The 18,241-nt window shown below is 37.6% G+C and overlaps 1 protein-coding gene across 6 annotated transcripts in view; it reads right to left on the bottom strand.

Annotated features, from left to right (window-relative positions):
• The window catches only part of RECQL5 (RecQ like helicase 5), an 80,192-nt gene that overhangs the window by 49,994 nt on the left and 11,957 nt on the right, over positions 1 to 18,241 (bottom strand). For all 6 annotated transcript variants that reach the window (XR_014491382.1, XM_083354129.1, XM_083354128.1 and 3 more), the window contains one exon: positions 14,385 to 14,467. Coding sequence is in view for 5 of the 6 variants with exons in the window: in XM_083354129.1 (XP_083210255.1) it covers positions 14,385 to 14,467 (83 nt within the window). In the remaining variant the exon portion in view is untranslated. The remainder of the gene's footprint in view (positions 1 to 14,384; positions 14,468 to 18,241) is intronic.

The following is an 18,241-nucleotide window of genomic DNA, read 5'->3' as shown; positions in this document are numbered from 1 at the left end:
TTTTACTGTTGTTTCTGGATGCTTCTGGACCCATAATATGTCAGGGAATTGTGCAGCAGGTGTCCAAATGGAGTCAGAGATGCTGTAATTTTATATAAATAAATATATTTAACATCTATATTTACAGCAAATAAGATAGCCAGGCACATCACTATATCATGAGGTAAATCACATCACTATATCATGAGGTAAATCACAGATCAGCATACAGAGCACGCAGAAGAAAAAAGGCGGGAAAAGGGGAAACTTCCTTTTTATATCCAGCAACCAATCATAACATAGATTGTATCATTCAGGAGCTTGTGCTCTCCAACCAATCAACTACCACCGTGAGTTCTGGCCCATTATTCACTTTACTGTTTCAGCTATTAAATTAAATATCTTGCTTAGATAATAATCCTCTAATTCATGATATACAAGAAAAAATCAGGATTATTTTGACATAATGCTAGCAATTATTGATTCAATCTTGAAAGATTTTAGGTATTTATGAATTTAATTCCCATAATTCTGCCAACACAGAGAGTATATGACCACATGCATTTATCATTTATCATTTAAAATAAAAAATAAACAATACAAGGTATAACATAACAAGAACCTCCCATAAATATAAATGTAGGCTATGAGATGTCTATAGGCAATTTATTTTATGGACACCTGCTTCAGCATCCACCAATCTTCCTTCAGTCTCATTTGAAAGCACTGGTGTTAAGCATTTTCTTTATTCAAAACTACATCTCTGGACTTCCATGTAACCACCCATTTAAAAATATGCCTATATTTCCCCAGGTAAAAATAACACGATGTTGAGATGCCAGGAGCATCATCTTTGATTTGTAAATGGACACTGTGAATCACCCTGCCCAAATGATAGGGTGATTTTCTCAAACTGCCTGATCCACCCCACCATCTGTAGCCAGAATCCATTTCCAAGTTAAATGTCACTAATACTATAATTGGAGCTAGTCTAATTCCTTAGGTTAAGGAGTTCCCCTGAGATTTTAATTATATTACACGCTATTACATTGTCATTTTTCAACAGCTTTAAGGCAATACGTAGCTCACAACAAACTGGTAGCTAGGTCAAAAAGAATGAAACTGTAACAGGTGTTTTCTTTGTGGTCCCTTTCTTATTATTTTCTGGTAGTATATGCCTTCATAATTTCTGTGCTATATTTTAGAATATATCTACGGTAATCTGAATTATACTATAAAATAGCACTGAACAGAGCATTCAGAATGAAATAGTGAGGGTTTTGGAATGTACCAGATAGAACCCCAACAACTCTGGAACAGAAACAAATACTTCTTAGTGGAATGGAACATAGAACTTAGAACCTCATTTACTATGTGAAAGGCAATATGATGCACTTCAGGCTGGATTTGCTCTAAGCTTGCTTTACTTTGAGAGGGAAGTAACTGGAGCACTAACAGATTATTTTCTCAATGGAAGATCAAGAAAAGTCAGCAAGTGAATTATAAAGCCCTCCTTAACTGTCAGTGTGCTGTCAATAGAACAAACCATTGATAATGTACTATGAATAGACAACACACATACTTTAAATAAACACATATGCCCATGATTAATTGCTTGGACTCTATACAAGGAGATGCTACACTCGTGCCACAACTCTAAAATGTGGCAAATGCAAATTAGCATTTGATTGCTTTCAATGTATTTTTATGTTTCGATAACTTTGGACAACCTTCATCCAAACAGCTGTCTGAAAATCCTGGGGCACAGCCCGGCTAAACTTGTTTTGTTAATGATCCTGCTTTTTGCTGGCTTCAAATAAAAGGCAGGTCTTTTTCCTGGCATTCACAAGCTGAAACTAAAGCACAACACATTTTCTACCTTCCTCTCTGTGCCCCAGTGCTGCAAGGTGTGGACTGAGAACGGCAGAATGTCCTTCAAAGAGTTTCAGAACGAGCTCAACGCTATTGGTTACAAATTATGGCTTAAGCTCCAGAGACTACCCAAAGCTGACCCACTGGAGATTGTCTGTTTTTTTATTATTATCTTATTCATCGGTAAGTATCCAACTTCCTGATGCTTGCAACAGATCTGGGCTCAGCTATCATGTTTGATAGGAGCTCTAAATAGCGCTGTTTCATAAGCTTATCCTGTAATTTAAATCTTTTCTGATTTGTTAAAGAGTATAAAGTTCAGAAGGAATTAAATGCTTTAATTTAGAATGGGATAGTCTAAAGTTTTTATGTATAGTGCTATACAGCAAAGCTTTTCAATATGGTAACACGTATACAATATTTAAGCCAAGCTTTTTGAACTGGTTGGCTTCAGATATGCAGGGCTACAATGCCTACTATTCCAAATCAGCATGGTCAATCAACAAAATAAGTATTATGAGAATAAGGCTTCTGATTTAAAAACTGTGCTAGCATCATTTTTGTTCCAGGTTATAAACACTAAGCACAGATAGTCCTTGTTTAATGACTATTAATAGTTACAAGAGTAGCAAAAAAGTGACTTTACAACCAGACCTCTCATTTATGATGTTTGCTGGTTTGTAAAGCAAAGGAAAGCTGAACTAAGATCATTAAAATGGTTTCACTTAGCAACTGCTTTGCTTAATGACAAGATTCCCGGTCCCAATTGTGGCCACTAAGCAAAGACTACCTGTAATTGTAAACATGCGTATCTCAACATTATACTGAAGTATACATGTTTATAACTGGGCATTTATCAGTGTAAAAAGCATTAGAAAGCAGACTGTGTGGAGCAATATGAAATGTCTGTGATTATATTTCCATGGAACGTATTTACTTCTGAAATATTCTAATAACAAGTGCATATTTGAACCAGCTCTAAACTAGATCAGGAGGAGTAAAAGAGTTCACAGAACAAATGAACATTTAATTAAGGCCCATTAATTTTTAGGAACATAACCGTAAATAAAAGCAGCTGAAGAATAAGTTAAAAGTGTACAAAGGAGAGGCTGGCAGACTAGCCTGAACAAACCTAAGCAAGTTGTTGAGTCTATTCCTCCCCTTCTTTGTGGCCCGGAGAAGATTTATTGCAGCGGCAAAAGGGAAGAGGAAAACCCAGGGTTTGTGGGAAGTGAAGCTTAATCCACTAAAATTCTCCTCATGTCTATATAGAAGGAGAAGGGTGGGATGTGCACAAACCCAACACCTTGCTTAGGCTTTTTCTGCACCAGGTATTCAGCTATACCTACCTCTCCTTCCACATTTCCGCAATGAATGTGGCAGAAAGCCCAAGAACATCTTTAAGCCAAAGAAGCTCAACAATTAAAAACACTAAGCCCCAATTTATAATGTGAATATCGAATGTAATAATTCTTACCAGCTAGTATTTTGTTGGCATTATAAGCAATCTCAGAAATTACTTTCCGAAGCTACCGTACATCTGGACTACCTCTGCTACACTCATTGAGTAGCGGGGCTGGGCTGGTTCTCATTTCTGGTCCATTTCCAAAGCCAATACTCTTTGTCTCCTTTCACCTTTCAGTTACGATGCTTTCAATGATGATCGTAGCTTGCAGCTTTTGCTGCAGCTGCTTTTACGATGGAAAACCAAAAGAAAAGGCCAAAAGGATTGAGGTTCAGCCCGCGGATGATTTATAAAACTGAATTTAAAAAAAGAACACTGAAGTTGGGGAAAGACTTGGAATGACTCCAACATGGCATACCAGTCCATGGAACATAACGGTAAATGAGGAGATAAAATAAGAGACAAAGAGAGAGAGAGAGAGAAGGAAAAAGAGATTGAACCTGAACACAGGAGGACTCTGTTTTATGACAAGGCTTTTGATATGTTGAAGATGCACCACTTGCAATATTTCTCTCTCTCAACCTATCAGGACAATACAATTTTTAAAATCTGGGCAAACTTGCAGAGGAAAGTTAGACCAGATTTCATTTCCACATTACAGCTGAGGAAGCCCCAGAAAGATCAAGATACCTGCAAGCATTCAGCAGAATGAAGTCCGCTCAGCCATTTAAAGCTAAGTTAACCAGAGACATGATAGCTAAGCAAGTCATTCATTCAGAAAACGTTCATTCAGGCTTGAAGCTGACAAACCAGTTCAGAGACAGCAAAGAAAAGCAGCAACAAATTCTCTATTCTTCCTTCCCAACTTAATAAAAGAATAAACAACTGTCAAAGAGGGCACATTTGCTGTAGCGGCTGTATACCCAAGGAAAGCCGAAAGGATACGATAATGCTCAGAATGCTGTATTATTCCTTGTCTTTAAAAATTACTGCCTTTTTAATGGTTTGGTGTCTTCTGTTTAAACTTTGTATATGACAAATCCTTAACTCAAAAAAAAAAGGGAAGAAAAAGAATCACTCAAATTTATGTTGGGCTTAAGATTTATACATGTCCTCTGTGAATAATCTTGTGAATAATTTATAGTTGTGGTGCAGGGGTAGGCAACCTTGGCTCTTTTATGACTCATGGACTTCAACTCCCAGAATTCCTGAGCCAGCTGGCTCAGGAATTCTGGGAGTTGAAGTCCATGAGTCATAAAAGAGCCAAGGTTGCCTACCCCTGGTTGTGGTGGGTTCATGTTATTTTTAAGGCAATTAAAATATACCAAAGGAGGAAAAAGGCAACTTTTGGACTGTAATCAAGGAAGAGGCATGGTAACAGGAACTCTTCCAACCATTCACTGAGGTTCGCAGTTTAATCCTTTGCTCCCTTCATTGGGAGCCTGGGTTTTAAGGTGAATTTATTATACACAGAGAGATCAGACAGAGTACTGTAAAAGCAGGTTTAATTCAGGAAATGTATGCAACAGCTGGAGAACAGCATTATGCTAAATGGTACAGCAAAAACATAACCAAGAATGAATTACCCAGCTACAGCTTACAACTGTCCCTTTCCAAAGAGACAGTTTCTGCTTCAGTCGATTTCAAAGGGGGTTACATGTGCACAAAAGAGAAACAGTGGCCCTTGACCTGTGTAAGTGGAAATAGAAAAGTTGGTGGTGGATAACAGTATCTCTGCTGTCCTTTAGAGGTATTGGACTATATCTGTCATCACCCCCAGGAAGACTGCTAAGACTCCTATTGTAGTAGTAAGCTAACTATCTTGTTTACCACAAAGTGGTTCGACTCTGAATTTAAGGTGATATAGGGTTGGTTACCTATTATCACAATACAAAATCTCATAGATAACTAATAATATCCCATGAATCCACATTTTTGAATAATCTAGATTAATAAACCCTTATTCTGTTTAAATATGCTGAATATATATATATAAAGGTAAAGGTTCCCCCGCACATGCGTGCTAGTCGTTTCCGACTCTAGGGGCCGGTGCTCATCTCCGTTTCAAAGCCGAAGAGCCAGCGCTTGTCCGAGGACATCTCCGTGGTCATGTGGCCGGCATAACTAGACGCCAAAGGCGCACGGAACGCTGTTACCTTCCCACCGTAGTGGTCCCTATTTTTCTACTTGCATTTTTATGTGCTTTCGAACTGCTAGGTTGGCAGAAGCTGGGACGAGTAACAGGTGCTCACTCTGTTATGTGGCACTTGGGATTCGACCCGCCAAACTGCTGACCTTCTGATCGACAAGCTCAGCATCCTAACCCACTGAGCCACCGCGTCCCTTCTGAATATATATATGCCATACCTCAATTATAACTGTACACCTTTTTGACTCAAGCTTAGAGCAATGCACCAGTTATATGTTGTGCCTGCAAATATTTACGGTAATTCTTTCTAATTTCTGCAGTCCCGGGCAAGTTGCAAAACCAAATTTATCAAGCATCCAACCGAGTTGTCATGCAGTGTTGCTGCATTAAGGTACAACTGGAATTGTTTTTCTTAGTGGAAGGATAAGAAACATATGGCCTAGATCAGGGGTAGGCAACCTCAGCTCTTTTATGATTCGTGGATTTCAAGTCCATGAGTCATAAAAGAGCCAAGGTGGCCTAGATATTTAGAACTATAATTGGGAAGAACCTCAATCAACATAAGTAAAGATGAGAGCTGCATTTCAGCAACATCTGCCAGCAAGTTCTATTTCTATATGCTATGAAGTGTGATGAAAAGCCTCCAGTATATTTATTCTGGGTGCGCACTGTTTCAGAAGTCACTCCCTTGTACAAATGACAGGAATAAGATAACAGCTTCACCAACCACAGAGACACCAAAGATTAACTTGATTTCAAACGTGGCTGCTTTTTTATAATTGTCCAGCTGCCAGACTGGAGAGAACCAGTCAGTCATGCAAAATGATCCCATACTAAATCATTATCCAGCTTTTCCAACAATACAATGACGGGGCGCTACAGAAAAAAACCCTGTATAATATCCCAAATCTCCATTAATACTATAATAAATTTAAACCAAGTATTACACTGGAAAAAATGCTGGATTCGAAGAAACTGAAGCCAATGGTGGACACAAATAATTGTTTTTAGGGATTAGGGAGGAAGTCTTCCAGGAGAAAATACTGAACCCTTTTATTGGACACATCTACTTTTCTCACAAAACTATTAAGAGATTTCAGGGGGAGGGGAAAGGAGCAAAAGTATGCGTTGTATTGAGAAAGGCCTTGCAATGAAAAAAAAATAAGCACCTTTTTAAAAATACTAGTTTCGCAGATCTTCAGTGAAAGCATGTAAAACAACTAATACTTTGTTTCTAAAAGAAAAGCCTAGTCTGTACTTTTGTCATTATTCACATCCTCATTTTGGGACGATTACTGTTTTGGCTTTAAACATCTGTAAAATATTTATTGCTCTTAACATGAAATTATGAAAGTCATTCAGCATCAAAAGCTAAATTACTGCCATATTCTTCATAGAATATAAAGAACAATTGCCTGCTCAAGAAGGCAGCTATGTATGAAATTTTATAATGACTTTAGATGAAAAATAAAGCAAACATTTTCTTGCTAGAGGTAGAACCCCTTCAAAAAGATAAAGCTACCATTTTTCAAGAATGCAAATTCCCAAATACAGATTTTCCCCCCTAAGATTAGCTTCCATAACTCTATCCAATATTTCTATATTAACATTTTACTCACATATATTGTATTCTAATGTAGCTTTAAATAGAAACTACAGCCTTACATGCCCAGATTTTCAATTACCAAAGTTTTATTCGTCTTTAGGCTAATTTAATAAATGCAAAAGAATAGACAGCAGAATTTTCCCTGAGTGCCATAAAGTATGTGGAATACTGTATAGTTTTATAAAAATAAAATCAAAAGCCACTCCTAATTATACTTTTGAATTATCAAGAATTGTGCAGAAAAGAAACTTCATCCAAAAAGTCAGATACTCCAGCAATAGTAAATGGACCCTTGCAAATACCTAGCAAAGAGACTAAAAGTAAATCCACCAATATAATCTTCTACTTGCAACAGTTAATGAGTTACAGCATCACTGGGAAAACGTGACGTGTGACCGTTTTTCACATGACCGTTGCAGCATCCCTAGAGTCACATGATCAAAATTCGGATGCTTGGCAACTAGTTCATATTTATGACAGTTGCAGTGTTCCCAGGAGGTCATGTGATCCTCTTTTACGACCTTCTGACGTGCAAAGTCACTGGGGAAGCCAGATTCACTTAACCATTGTGTTACCTACTTAACGACTGCAAGTGATTCATTTAACAACTGCGGTAAGAAAGGTTGTAAAATAGGGCAAAATTCACTTAACCTGTCTCATTTAGCAAAGAAATTTTGGGCTCAGTTGTAGTTGTAGGTCGAGGACTACCTGTACTGTAGTGATATATAATCTTTTGGTGTGGGTGGGCTGAAAATACTGAACAAACCTTTGTCTCACTGTAAGAGAAAAGAGATCTGGAGTAGTTGCAAAATCCAAATACTAAAAGTGATTAAAGGACTCACTAGGACAGACATGTCAAACTCGTGATGTCACATGACATCACGCAACGTATTGGGACAGCTTTGCCATTGCCGGCAATGGGGTGGGTGTGGCTTCTGGGCTGGGAGTTTGACACCCCTGCACTAGGGGAGTCCTTAGTTTAAGCATCTAGGAGTCTTTTGCTTAGAAGTAAACAACACTGAGCTTGCGTCTCTCCATTCTCATCCAGAATCTTTACTGCAAATACCACTTTTATTATACCTATCTTTATAATGCATATAAAAATAGATAGCCCCGGACCAAAATTTATTTCCCAGCAAATAGGAAAATGGGGGGGAAAAAATTCCCAGCAAATTAGAAAATTTTCCAGAGTGCTTTTTTTTTGTACTTATGACAAGTTCTACTCAGTTTTGGAGGTGGATTAATCATGGTGAAAATTAATTCATCAGTATTCATAACAGAATTGCAGATACACCTGTCCCCTAGAAACTTCTGTACTGGAGGAGAAATAATCTGTCGGTGTGTTAATGATTTACTAAAGAATAAATACCTATATTAGATATTCTGTATTCGTAATTCACATGTGAAATAAGGTCTTCTAGCAGACAAGAGTGCATTTGATAGATTTCCACAGAAGGAAATCACATACAGCAGAGAAAAAATCTACACAAAGGTAAGAAGAGAGTCATTCTTTTGCTTTTGTATTTACAACTAAATAGCTGTTTTATTTGGGACCTGAGGCAATTGCTGTTGGCAAAGTTGTCATCATTTTATAGGAAGTGCTTCTGGGATTACAAAAAGTCCTGAAGGCTTACAGATGAATTTTTAGAAAAGTTTTTTCTTGCTTCTATCTGTATTAGTCTGGCTGAATGTAGTAATAAATAAAAGATCCTTTCAAAATAAAATGTGTAGTGCTATAAGGATGCTTCAGGTAAATGGAGTTACTAATGTGCAGATAAATGGCAACATTTCAAACATTCAAACTGAATTTGTCCCTATTATTTACATTTTCCTTGCCCCTTCTCATTCCAAACCAGATTTAAGGCAAAATTTGGAAAGCAAGACTAGTTATAAACAGGCTGAATCCAGCTAATGTTTAATTTTCAGTCTTTAATCAGTTCACTTTACATTTGCTGATTCAATGCATAATTCATATATTCTTTCAATAAAAACAAATTGGGGGAATTACTTTAAAGGTGAAAGTAGCTTTAAAATGTTGCTTAGTGTGACATTTCACACTAAGATAATTAGCCATGTCACTTAAAAAGTTAAGTGCTAAATATGAGAAATTTCCATTTGAAAGGTAGAATACTAACATTTATCAGACGCAGAAAAAATTATGCCCAGCAATATCACTATTGTTAATTGCAGGAAAGGTAAAAAGTAGCTGGATTGTCCACACATCCTAGTACACATCACGATGCCTGATTTATACTAAGTCATAGTTGGTTTAAACATGTTCTTTTGAGTAAACCAGAATTGGATGGGTTAAGCCAAAAACAAACCACATTATTGCTTAGTGCAATGTGAAATACCAATTAGCCTGGGTTCACGTTATGTTCAAATAGTAGCAGAGTTTTATTAGCAGCCTATCAACTTTTGCCAGTCTATATCAGACATGCCCATATTAGGAAGCAATCAGAACACTACTTCAATTCATTTTTTCCTTAGTCTATTTTAACATTTACGGTATGTTGTGATCACCACAATATTATGGCGTAACATGTTCAGCAGCTTAACTGGGAATGTTACAAGTAATAAAGTTAAATATCCTGGCTGTCAGAAGGAGACTGTTGGCAAAACATGACAGGCCTTCAGAATGACAATATTTGCTAGCTTTCTAGCCTTCCTAGCCTAGCAAATGTGATCATTCTTGCAGTCATTCAGAAGGTCCTCCTCCAAATTATGTGATTTGCCGAAGGAGCCTTCCAAACCATCGCGAGAATGGAGCCCACTTGCAGAATGGCATGAGGAGGCTCTGGTAGGAAGGTTGTGCCTTGCATGGGCTGGGTGCACTTGTCCGTAGCTGCAGAAGAATGCAAAGATATGCAGACCCTAGTGTGGGGAGAGGACCTGGGCCTCCCAGGTGTAACCGAGTGGCATGAAGGCAAGGGCCTCCCAGCCTGCCGCTAATTTTCATGCGCTGGTAGGCAATATATCTTCCCCACCACGAGGCACTCTGCACTTCAGTTAACGACCCATGGAATCACTTATTGACTGCAACTGGGAGAGCCCAGAATGCGGCCACTGAGCAAAGGGGTTGCATGGGCATCTTGCTTAATAACTGTTTGGTTCAACAAACAAAATTCCAGCCCCAATTTTGGTTGTAAGTCAAGAACTACCTCTATTGAGTAATCTTATTTCATTTTTCCCCATATATTTTTTTATTAGTTTATCAAAGTATAATATACAAAGAGAATTTTTTAAAAGTAATAGGAAACTGGGGGAGGGGGGGGGGCGGCGGCAGGGGAAAAGAAAAAAAAGGCACAGACTTCCAACTCTCTTCAGCACAGTAGAACATAACAATATTATAACCTCAACTTTTTATTTTACACAACAGTATATACTAGCCATTTCTATAGCAACAAACCTATCTAACCAACAAAAACAAAATCAAAGTTTCATATATTTTTTTTCCCCACTGCAAGCCCAAAATACAGAAGCAATTTCCAAAATTAAATATATTCTCTTCTTTGGATAAAAAAAAAACAATTTAACCATTTCTGCTTCTCTTTGTTGTGGGGAATAGTATCTAGTGACCTTACTCCTAGAGCCATCTCCAAGCACTTCTACAGGTAGTCCCTGATACATGACCGTAACAGAGCCTGCCCATTATGGTCGCAAGTTGCAATGGTTGCAAAATAGACCAGTCACATGACTGACCCGATTTTACAACATTTTTTGCAACGGTCGTTAAATGAACACTGTGGCTATAAGTGCAAATTCTGCAGTTGTTAAGCGAACATTGCAATCATTAAGCAAACCCGTTGTTTGGTACGGCATGGTTTTGCTGAAAACTGGAAGTGCTATTTTTTTTGGCAAAAACCATTGTAAAATGCAGTCATGTGACTGCAGGAACCTGTAAATGGCTGGAAAAGCGGCCATGTTGCTAAGCGCCCAAAGTATGGTCACATAACAATGAGGGGCTTTGACTGCTGGAAGTTAGAATCTGGATCATAAGTAGCCTGATGTCTATTGTAACTTTGAACAGTTGTTAAGCAACTGGTCAAAAGTCAAGGACTACCTGTATTGTTTGAGAACTGCTAGCCTGGAAATAACTTTTGACTGGAGAATTTTTTTTAAAGCACTGTCAATTAAATAAGTGTACATACACATTTCATTTCCTGCATTCTTCAGGGCCTGGAGACAATGGCAAATGCAAAGCAAGAAGCTTTTCAATTTCTAGAAGATATGAAAACTCGGATTTTAACGGATGATTGGGTTCTTGGGGGACTGGTGGTTATGGTTTCATTCTTCACTATCATCATTGTCCTCATTTTGTTTGCTGTGATCTTTGGCTGCTGCTCAACTCAAAGAAAGAAGCTAAGTTCTGAGTAAATCATCAGATCACTTGCCTTTACGGAATTGGAACTAGAGTGACTGAGTAGCAGAATGAGCTTCTTCTTCTTGCTGATTATCTTTTGAGTTTAGAAATGAATGTATCAGAGAAGAAACTGATGCTGCTAAAGCACAAAACCAGCTACTGTCTGAGGGCCTGACTCCAAGTGAAGTTTGTGTTAAGCAACCATGTTTCTGTTGTCTCTTTGATTCAAAGATGGTGTCTGTTAGCAATGGAAACCTGAACAATAAATAGCTGTGATCTCAGAAATCTACATTTAATCATTCAAAAGGCCAGTTTTAATACAATACTTCAGATTATGTCTAATTTTTCTGAAGATCATCTACTTTTTTTTCCTAGCAAAATTTTTAAGTGTGAAAGGACCTGACGGTCTGTTTACAGCATTTGTTACATCTAAAATCAATGTTATGAACCAGAAAAAAATCAAATTGTTATTTAAAATAAAGACTATCCCTATCCCTTTATACAATTTACTCTGTTGTCCAAGTAGATATGCTGTAATATTTTTTCATACAACATAAGTACAAATTCCTACATGCACATGATGGCTTACCTTCCATGGGTACTTGGATGCTACATCTGACTGATTTCATGAAAATTTTCACCAACAATTTGAAGGCATTATGGTTAGGATTTCCGTAAGAAACAATGAAAACCTTCTCATTCTAATGGACTTCAATTGCCACTCATTCAATATGTACCCAAATCTACATATCCAATATTACCCCAACCAATATGTAACCTAGAACCACTCAAGAATAGAAGAAAAAAACTGACCCGAAGCAGTCAGAGATAAGATAAAGCATCTGTTATGAGGGTAATCTCCATTCTCACCTGAATTCAGGCAACTGCCATAAAAAACGAGGGTTGGGCAACAATTCAAAAGATATGTCACTTGAGCCACAGATGAAGATACTTGTACCAACTGCCAAAAATACTTTAAGCCAAATGTGAATTTTCCTGGGTTTGCCTGCCAGCTGTAGAAGGCAGCTGTGTGTGGCCCTAGGAAAAGATGAAGTTGCTTCAAAGTGTTCCTAACAGGTGCGAAGTACACATACAGGAAGCTGCTGGTTCAGATTTGCTCTTAATTAATGAAAAGTACTTAGCTAAGAGTCAGTCCAAGTCCCCGAAGGACAATTTGCTTTATATTGTCTTTTCTACATGTACAGCATATGAAAAAGCTTTTTTTTTTCAATTGTCTTTTCTACGTGTGTATGAAAAATCTATTCCTTTCAAGCAGTGTGGCAGAGTAAGCATAACACCTAACTAAAACCAGGGATATCAAGTCTATAATCGGCCCCAGATTATTGAGCAATGTTGCCCAGATATTGTGTTTCCTACTTTTATTTTAACCTATCTTTAAAAAAAGGTAAAGTGAATACAGAATCATATTCTACCTTAAGCCCTGGAAGAAAACATACAAAATATATGAAACTCCAATAGGTTTACAAATAAACCACCACTATTCCAAGATTTAGGTAGCCACACACACCCCCCCACACACACACAAATTTATTTCAGAATAGATCAGCTCATCTTACAATTCTTATTCAACGCTGGAATGCAAGTAGTATATGAAAGGACACTGTAGTACCCATGAGCAACAAGAGTTATGGAAGAATCATGTAAACAAAATTTTATTAGCTTCTTGTAGCCTTATTCTACCACAACAGTTACCATCATTTAGGCAACTTGGGCTGATCTTGAAAAAAGCAAAACAGTGTAAAACTTGGTCAGCATTTGGATGGAAAACTACTAGGAAACTGGAAACTGTGGAGTTCTTGAGGGTCTTTGAATTTGGTTGTTGCTTGCAACAAGTCATTACCTAATGTCATCTGTGTCACTGTTTGAGCACTGATGATTTACCTATTTGATAATGAAACATCTGCAAGCCAATAAGCAAGCTTACAGAGCACCTAGGACTCCATAGTTCAACTTCAAGCTACATACATTCTTTTCTATTGAAACTTGAAGTTGTAGGCTAGATTGGAAAGCTGAAAAAGAAATCCTGGAACAAACCAATGGCAAGCTCAAACAATTGCCAAAATAACTGTGCAAATACAACCATATAAACACAAAATCTTGAGTTTTTATTCTTATTCTACCATAATATGGATGAAGGTAACAAACTAGCGCTCTGTAAATGACTGCAATTTGTTAAATATTTGATATCACTGATCATGTTTCTTTAGCTGAATGAAGGTACATATCCAGAGAGAGCTTTTGAACCTCTTTATTACAGCCCTCAACCTTCAATTACAGCCACCAAAACTATGTAAGAAAATATCTCTTCTCTACCCACACGAGCTACAGTCCTGCCTATTATTGCTTGGCATCTATCTGTGTTATAATACATTAAATGCCCTCTAGAAATCCAGCAATGGCACACTAGACTACATAAACCTATATTTTCCTATATTTAGCACCTATACATTACTGTCTTGCTTGCAAAAGTAAGTTCCTCATGACTCCAACAGCACAATTTATTTTAAATATAGAACCTATTTTTGCACAGGTTGTAATTTCTACACTAATTACTGAATATTCCAGCTCCTATTTTACATAAGAACATCAGTAACCATGAAGCGTCCTATTTAATTTTTCATCCTCAAGCTGTTAGGCTTCACACCTTTTTTTTCAAAGAAGAGAAGGTCCCCAAAAATGGTAATAGAGGAGGCAGGTTTCCCACAGATCTTCTGAAGAAAAAACTGAAAGAACATAGGACTCTTGTGCTACTAGCCCCACTTTAGCCCTGCCCATCTTATCAAATAATAAAATTACCACTCTATCTATCTATCTATCCATCCATCCATCCATCCATCCATCCATCTATCTATCTATCTATCTATCTATCTATCTATCTATCTATCTATCTATCTATCTATCTATACACATACATATATATCTGTAGCAAAAGAGCCTCCAAAGGCCAATAGACATTTACCAACCCATCTGAGTACCCATCCATACTTACACAAGATTTTCAGAGAAGGCGACCATAGCCTCAAAGTCTTTCATCACAGCTTTATCAGACTCCTTCAAGGAACCTCGTTTCTCCTGAGGAAACGTAAAACTGAATAAATAAATCTACGTCCTGAATTCAGAACACCATTTATTCACAATAATGTCACATTAGCTTTAGGTGTATAATGATGCTGCAACCAAACATGCATTTTATTGAAATCCTGTAAAAGTATTGCAGTAATTTGAAACCATAATCTTTCTGGGTATAATTCTCCTTCATATAAGAATGCAGCAAATAAGCTTTCTCACATTTTTTCCCCTCAGTATTATCATCAACTGTAACATATTACTTGTGAGTAAATAAGAGGAGCCAGATGTGTGTGCATGTGGCTCTTTACTTTTGCAAGGGTAGAACCCATCTCCATATTTGAATTTGTCTTTCTGTGTATTTTCTGTCTGTTGTGCTAAGGAATAAAACATATGTAAGAAAGCAAGAGAAAAAAATGGATAATACCATATAGCCATGGACCAGCAGTAGCCTACAGATATGTTTTTTGGGGAAATGTACAAAAAACCTGGAGAAGATGGGAACAAGGCAGTATTTGAGCTTTATTGTTTGGGAAGTAGAGCCAATAAAAAGAATGAGAAACCACAGGCAGCTTCATTATGCATGTTGCTAGGGAGGAAATAACATAAATCTTTAATGCATTCTAATCTGAAGATAAGTAGTCTGATAAGCAGAACCTGTAAATGTTGAGAAATCTGAAGATCACTGTACATCACAAAAGAATGTTAACAAGGAAACAAAGGGGAGGTATTAATTCCTCCATAATTTTTTTAGCTTATTCTTGCCAGATTGGGCAATTATGCAACTAATTTAGTGGGAGACCAAATGTCTGTTGTCCTAAATCAAGCCATGATTTCTGGAAAATTCAGTTAGATGACAGTCTAAGTCATGGGTGTCAAACTCGCCACGTCACGTGTCACGACATACTGCGACCCTTTTTGCATTGTGGGCAATGGGGTGGGCATGGCTTTAGTATGTTGAAACCGGCCCGTGGCCGACAGTTTGAAACCCATGGTCTAAGTTGTGTAGAGTCAATGTACCTTTTGGAAGGTACCAATTCAAGCATTTACCATTTGATATCTCTTCAGCTTCAGAAGTATATGAAACTCTACTGAGCTACAAATTCTGGAAAGTTTAGAAAATGTATTGTTCATTGAAGATATATTGATATAGGATCAGGATAAACAGGAACAAGGTTCTGGAATGGTGTGAAGAAAGAAATCTGAAGTTAAATAGGCAAAAGTTGAAAATTGACATAGACTGATTTGGTTTAAAATCAAGACTGAAGCTATTGTTAGCATGCCAAACCCAAAGAATAAACCTTCAGCAATTTTTAGTAAAGGTAAAGGTTCCCCCGCACACGCATGCTAGTCGTTTCCGACTCTAGGGGCCGGTGCTCATCTCCGTTTCAAAGCCGAAGAGTCAGCGCTTGGCCCAGGACGTCTCCGTGGTCATGTGGCCGGCATGACTAGACGCCAAAGGCGCACAGAACGCTGTTACCTTCCCACCGTAGTGGTCCCTATTTTTCTACTTGCATTTTTACGTGCTTTCTAACTGCTAGGTTGGCAGAAGCTGGATGCCGGTATATAAGATGTATTTAAATGAATTGAAAGTATTATTGGCAAGAGTACCTGTCTTATGCCAACTTAAAACAATTATACAGATTGCAAACAGAATATTAGAGAAGCTGGATGGTTCTGATTTTTATTTGTGTCTTTGAGCTTACAAAATAATTCTATTTGGACAAAAAGTCAACAGCATAATTACTGATGGGAAATGTTTGTAAACTAGGTTACCAGCATCTAGTATTTTGTTAAATTCACAAAATGACTGGGGAGGTATGTATGAACAACTGAAATATAGATAAGAAAACAGAGTGTAACATTATAATGGGGTGGGATATTAAGCCCTTACCTCCTTTAAGTGTGTGAGATCATGGGTATCTTAGGTATAGCAAAATGTGGGGAACTTGCCAAGTTGCAAAAAAACATCAAACTCCTAGACCCTACTCTGTGCAACAACTGAAGGACTAGTTCAGGGGTAGGCAACCTTGGCTCTTTTATGACTCATGGACTTCAACTCTCAGAATTATTCTGGGAGTTGAAGTCCATGAGTCATAAAAGAGCCAAGGTTGCCTACCTCTGGACTAGTTTATTGAAGGAACTGATAGAACTTAAAGGTGAAAAGTGCCGTCTACAGACTTCCAGTTTGTCACACAGCCACTATGAACAGCTGGGAGAGTTGCTGTCTTTCCCCCATCCAGTTTTGCATCACTAGGGACCCCTGAAAAGGGCCGAAAGTCACCCCGAAGAAGCGACCAGCAAGGAGGGGCGCTCGCTGGATCGCAGGAGAGCTGCAACTCACCCGTTAGACCTGGTGATCCCTCCAAACTGGTAGACGAAAGGACCGGCCATTATGGCTCGTCCCTAGGCTGTGAACAGCTGAAGTCACATTTTCCACCAGACAACACTTAAAGCAGCGTGGAAGAGACTGGGTGAGACTTTTACACCCTAATTGTTTTCTGTACCTCCTTAAGCTGCTAAGCATTCTTCCCCCTGCAGTGAGGGAAGGGGGACTTTAGCCCTCCCTCCCGAAAGAGCGGGGACTAAATACCCAGGGGCGTTTTAAATGTTGAAAAAGTAACTGAATCCCAATTGGAACTTTAATTCTCAAAGCATGTGGACTGAAACATTTTTTATTTTTCATTATCTACTGTTGGAAATCTGGGTTTTTTCTTATAAAGAAAAAGAAAAACTGAAAAGATTAAAATAACTTTGGGACTCAAAGGGAAACTTTAGAAGGGACCTGGGACTGCCCAGGGAAATAGATAAAATATATAACCTTGAGAATTTTGAAACAACAGCTGTGAAAGGCTCTGTGTTCCCTACCTAGAGGGAAAAAAAGATTTTTTATCTCTTTTGGATTTTCTAAGTGTAAAGCCTTTAGTCTAAAATACCAATATGGAAGAAGACCAGGAACAAAATTTCCTTATGGATGAAGATCAACAAATTCTCACTATGTTGAAAACACTAATTCAAACTCTTACCACAACCAATGAAAAACTAAGAGGCTATGGGAAGGAACAAGAAGACAGCCCAGATATGAAAGCCCAAACTTTGACTACAACTAAAGATTCATCTATACAAAATAAAAAATAAAACATTCAAATACTATGACAGAAGAATCTACTATTCAACAAATATTGACATTTGAAAATCCAGAAAAGACATTGACAACTTGAAAAAAGAAAAATGTTTCTTATACAACTCAGAAGGAACTAGAGGACAGTTGGATGAGAAGATAAACAATTCAGAACAACCACGTTGATATGGAAGAATAAAGAGATGACCTACTAGATCTACAAGTCCTCTCAAAAAAATGGCGACCACATGGTTTTGCCAATATCAATTAATATACATGATATTACAAGGAGATTGGTTCGATGACCCAAAAACAAGGATATGGAAGATGATTTGGCAAAGGAAAAAAGCCAGAATAAGACTCAAGAAGAATGGAGTTTCGACCATCTTATTGAAATCTAAAACAGAATGTACTTAAAATAGATAAGATGTGCATGTTGAACACAAGACATTGTTATGAACTGAGATAAAGAAAAAATTTTGATCATTAAAATTTAGCAGTATAAATTACTAATAGCTAATTTGAATATTGATTTGTGCATAAAGGTCATGTAAAGATGAATAATGTAGATAAGCTAAAAACTTATTGTTGAAAGTAATAAATAGGTCTATATGGAATGTTAAAAAATGAAAATTATTAGTTTAAACAAGAGACAGCAG

Source organism: Vipera ursinii, assembly GCF_947247035.1.
Source record: "Vipera ursinii genome assembly, chromosome: 2".
Lineage (NCBI taxonomy): Eukaryota > Metazoa > Chordata > Lepidosauria > Squamata > Viperidae > Vipera > Vipera ursinii.
The sequence above is the reverse complement of the archived record's forward strand: the minus strand, read 5'-3'. Positions and strand labels throughout refer to the sequence as shown.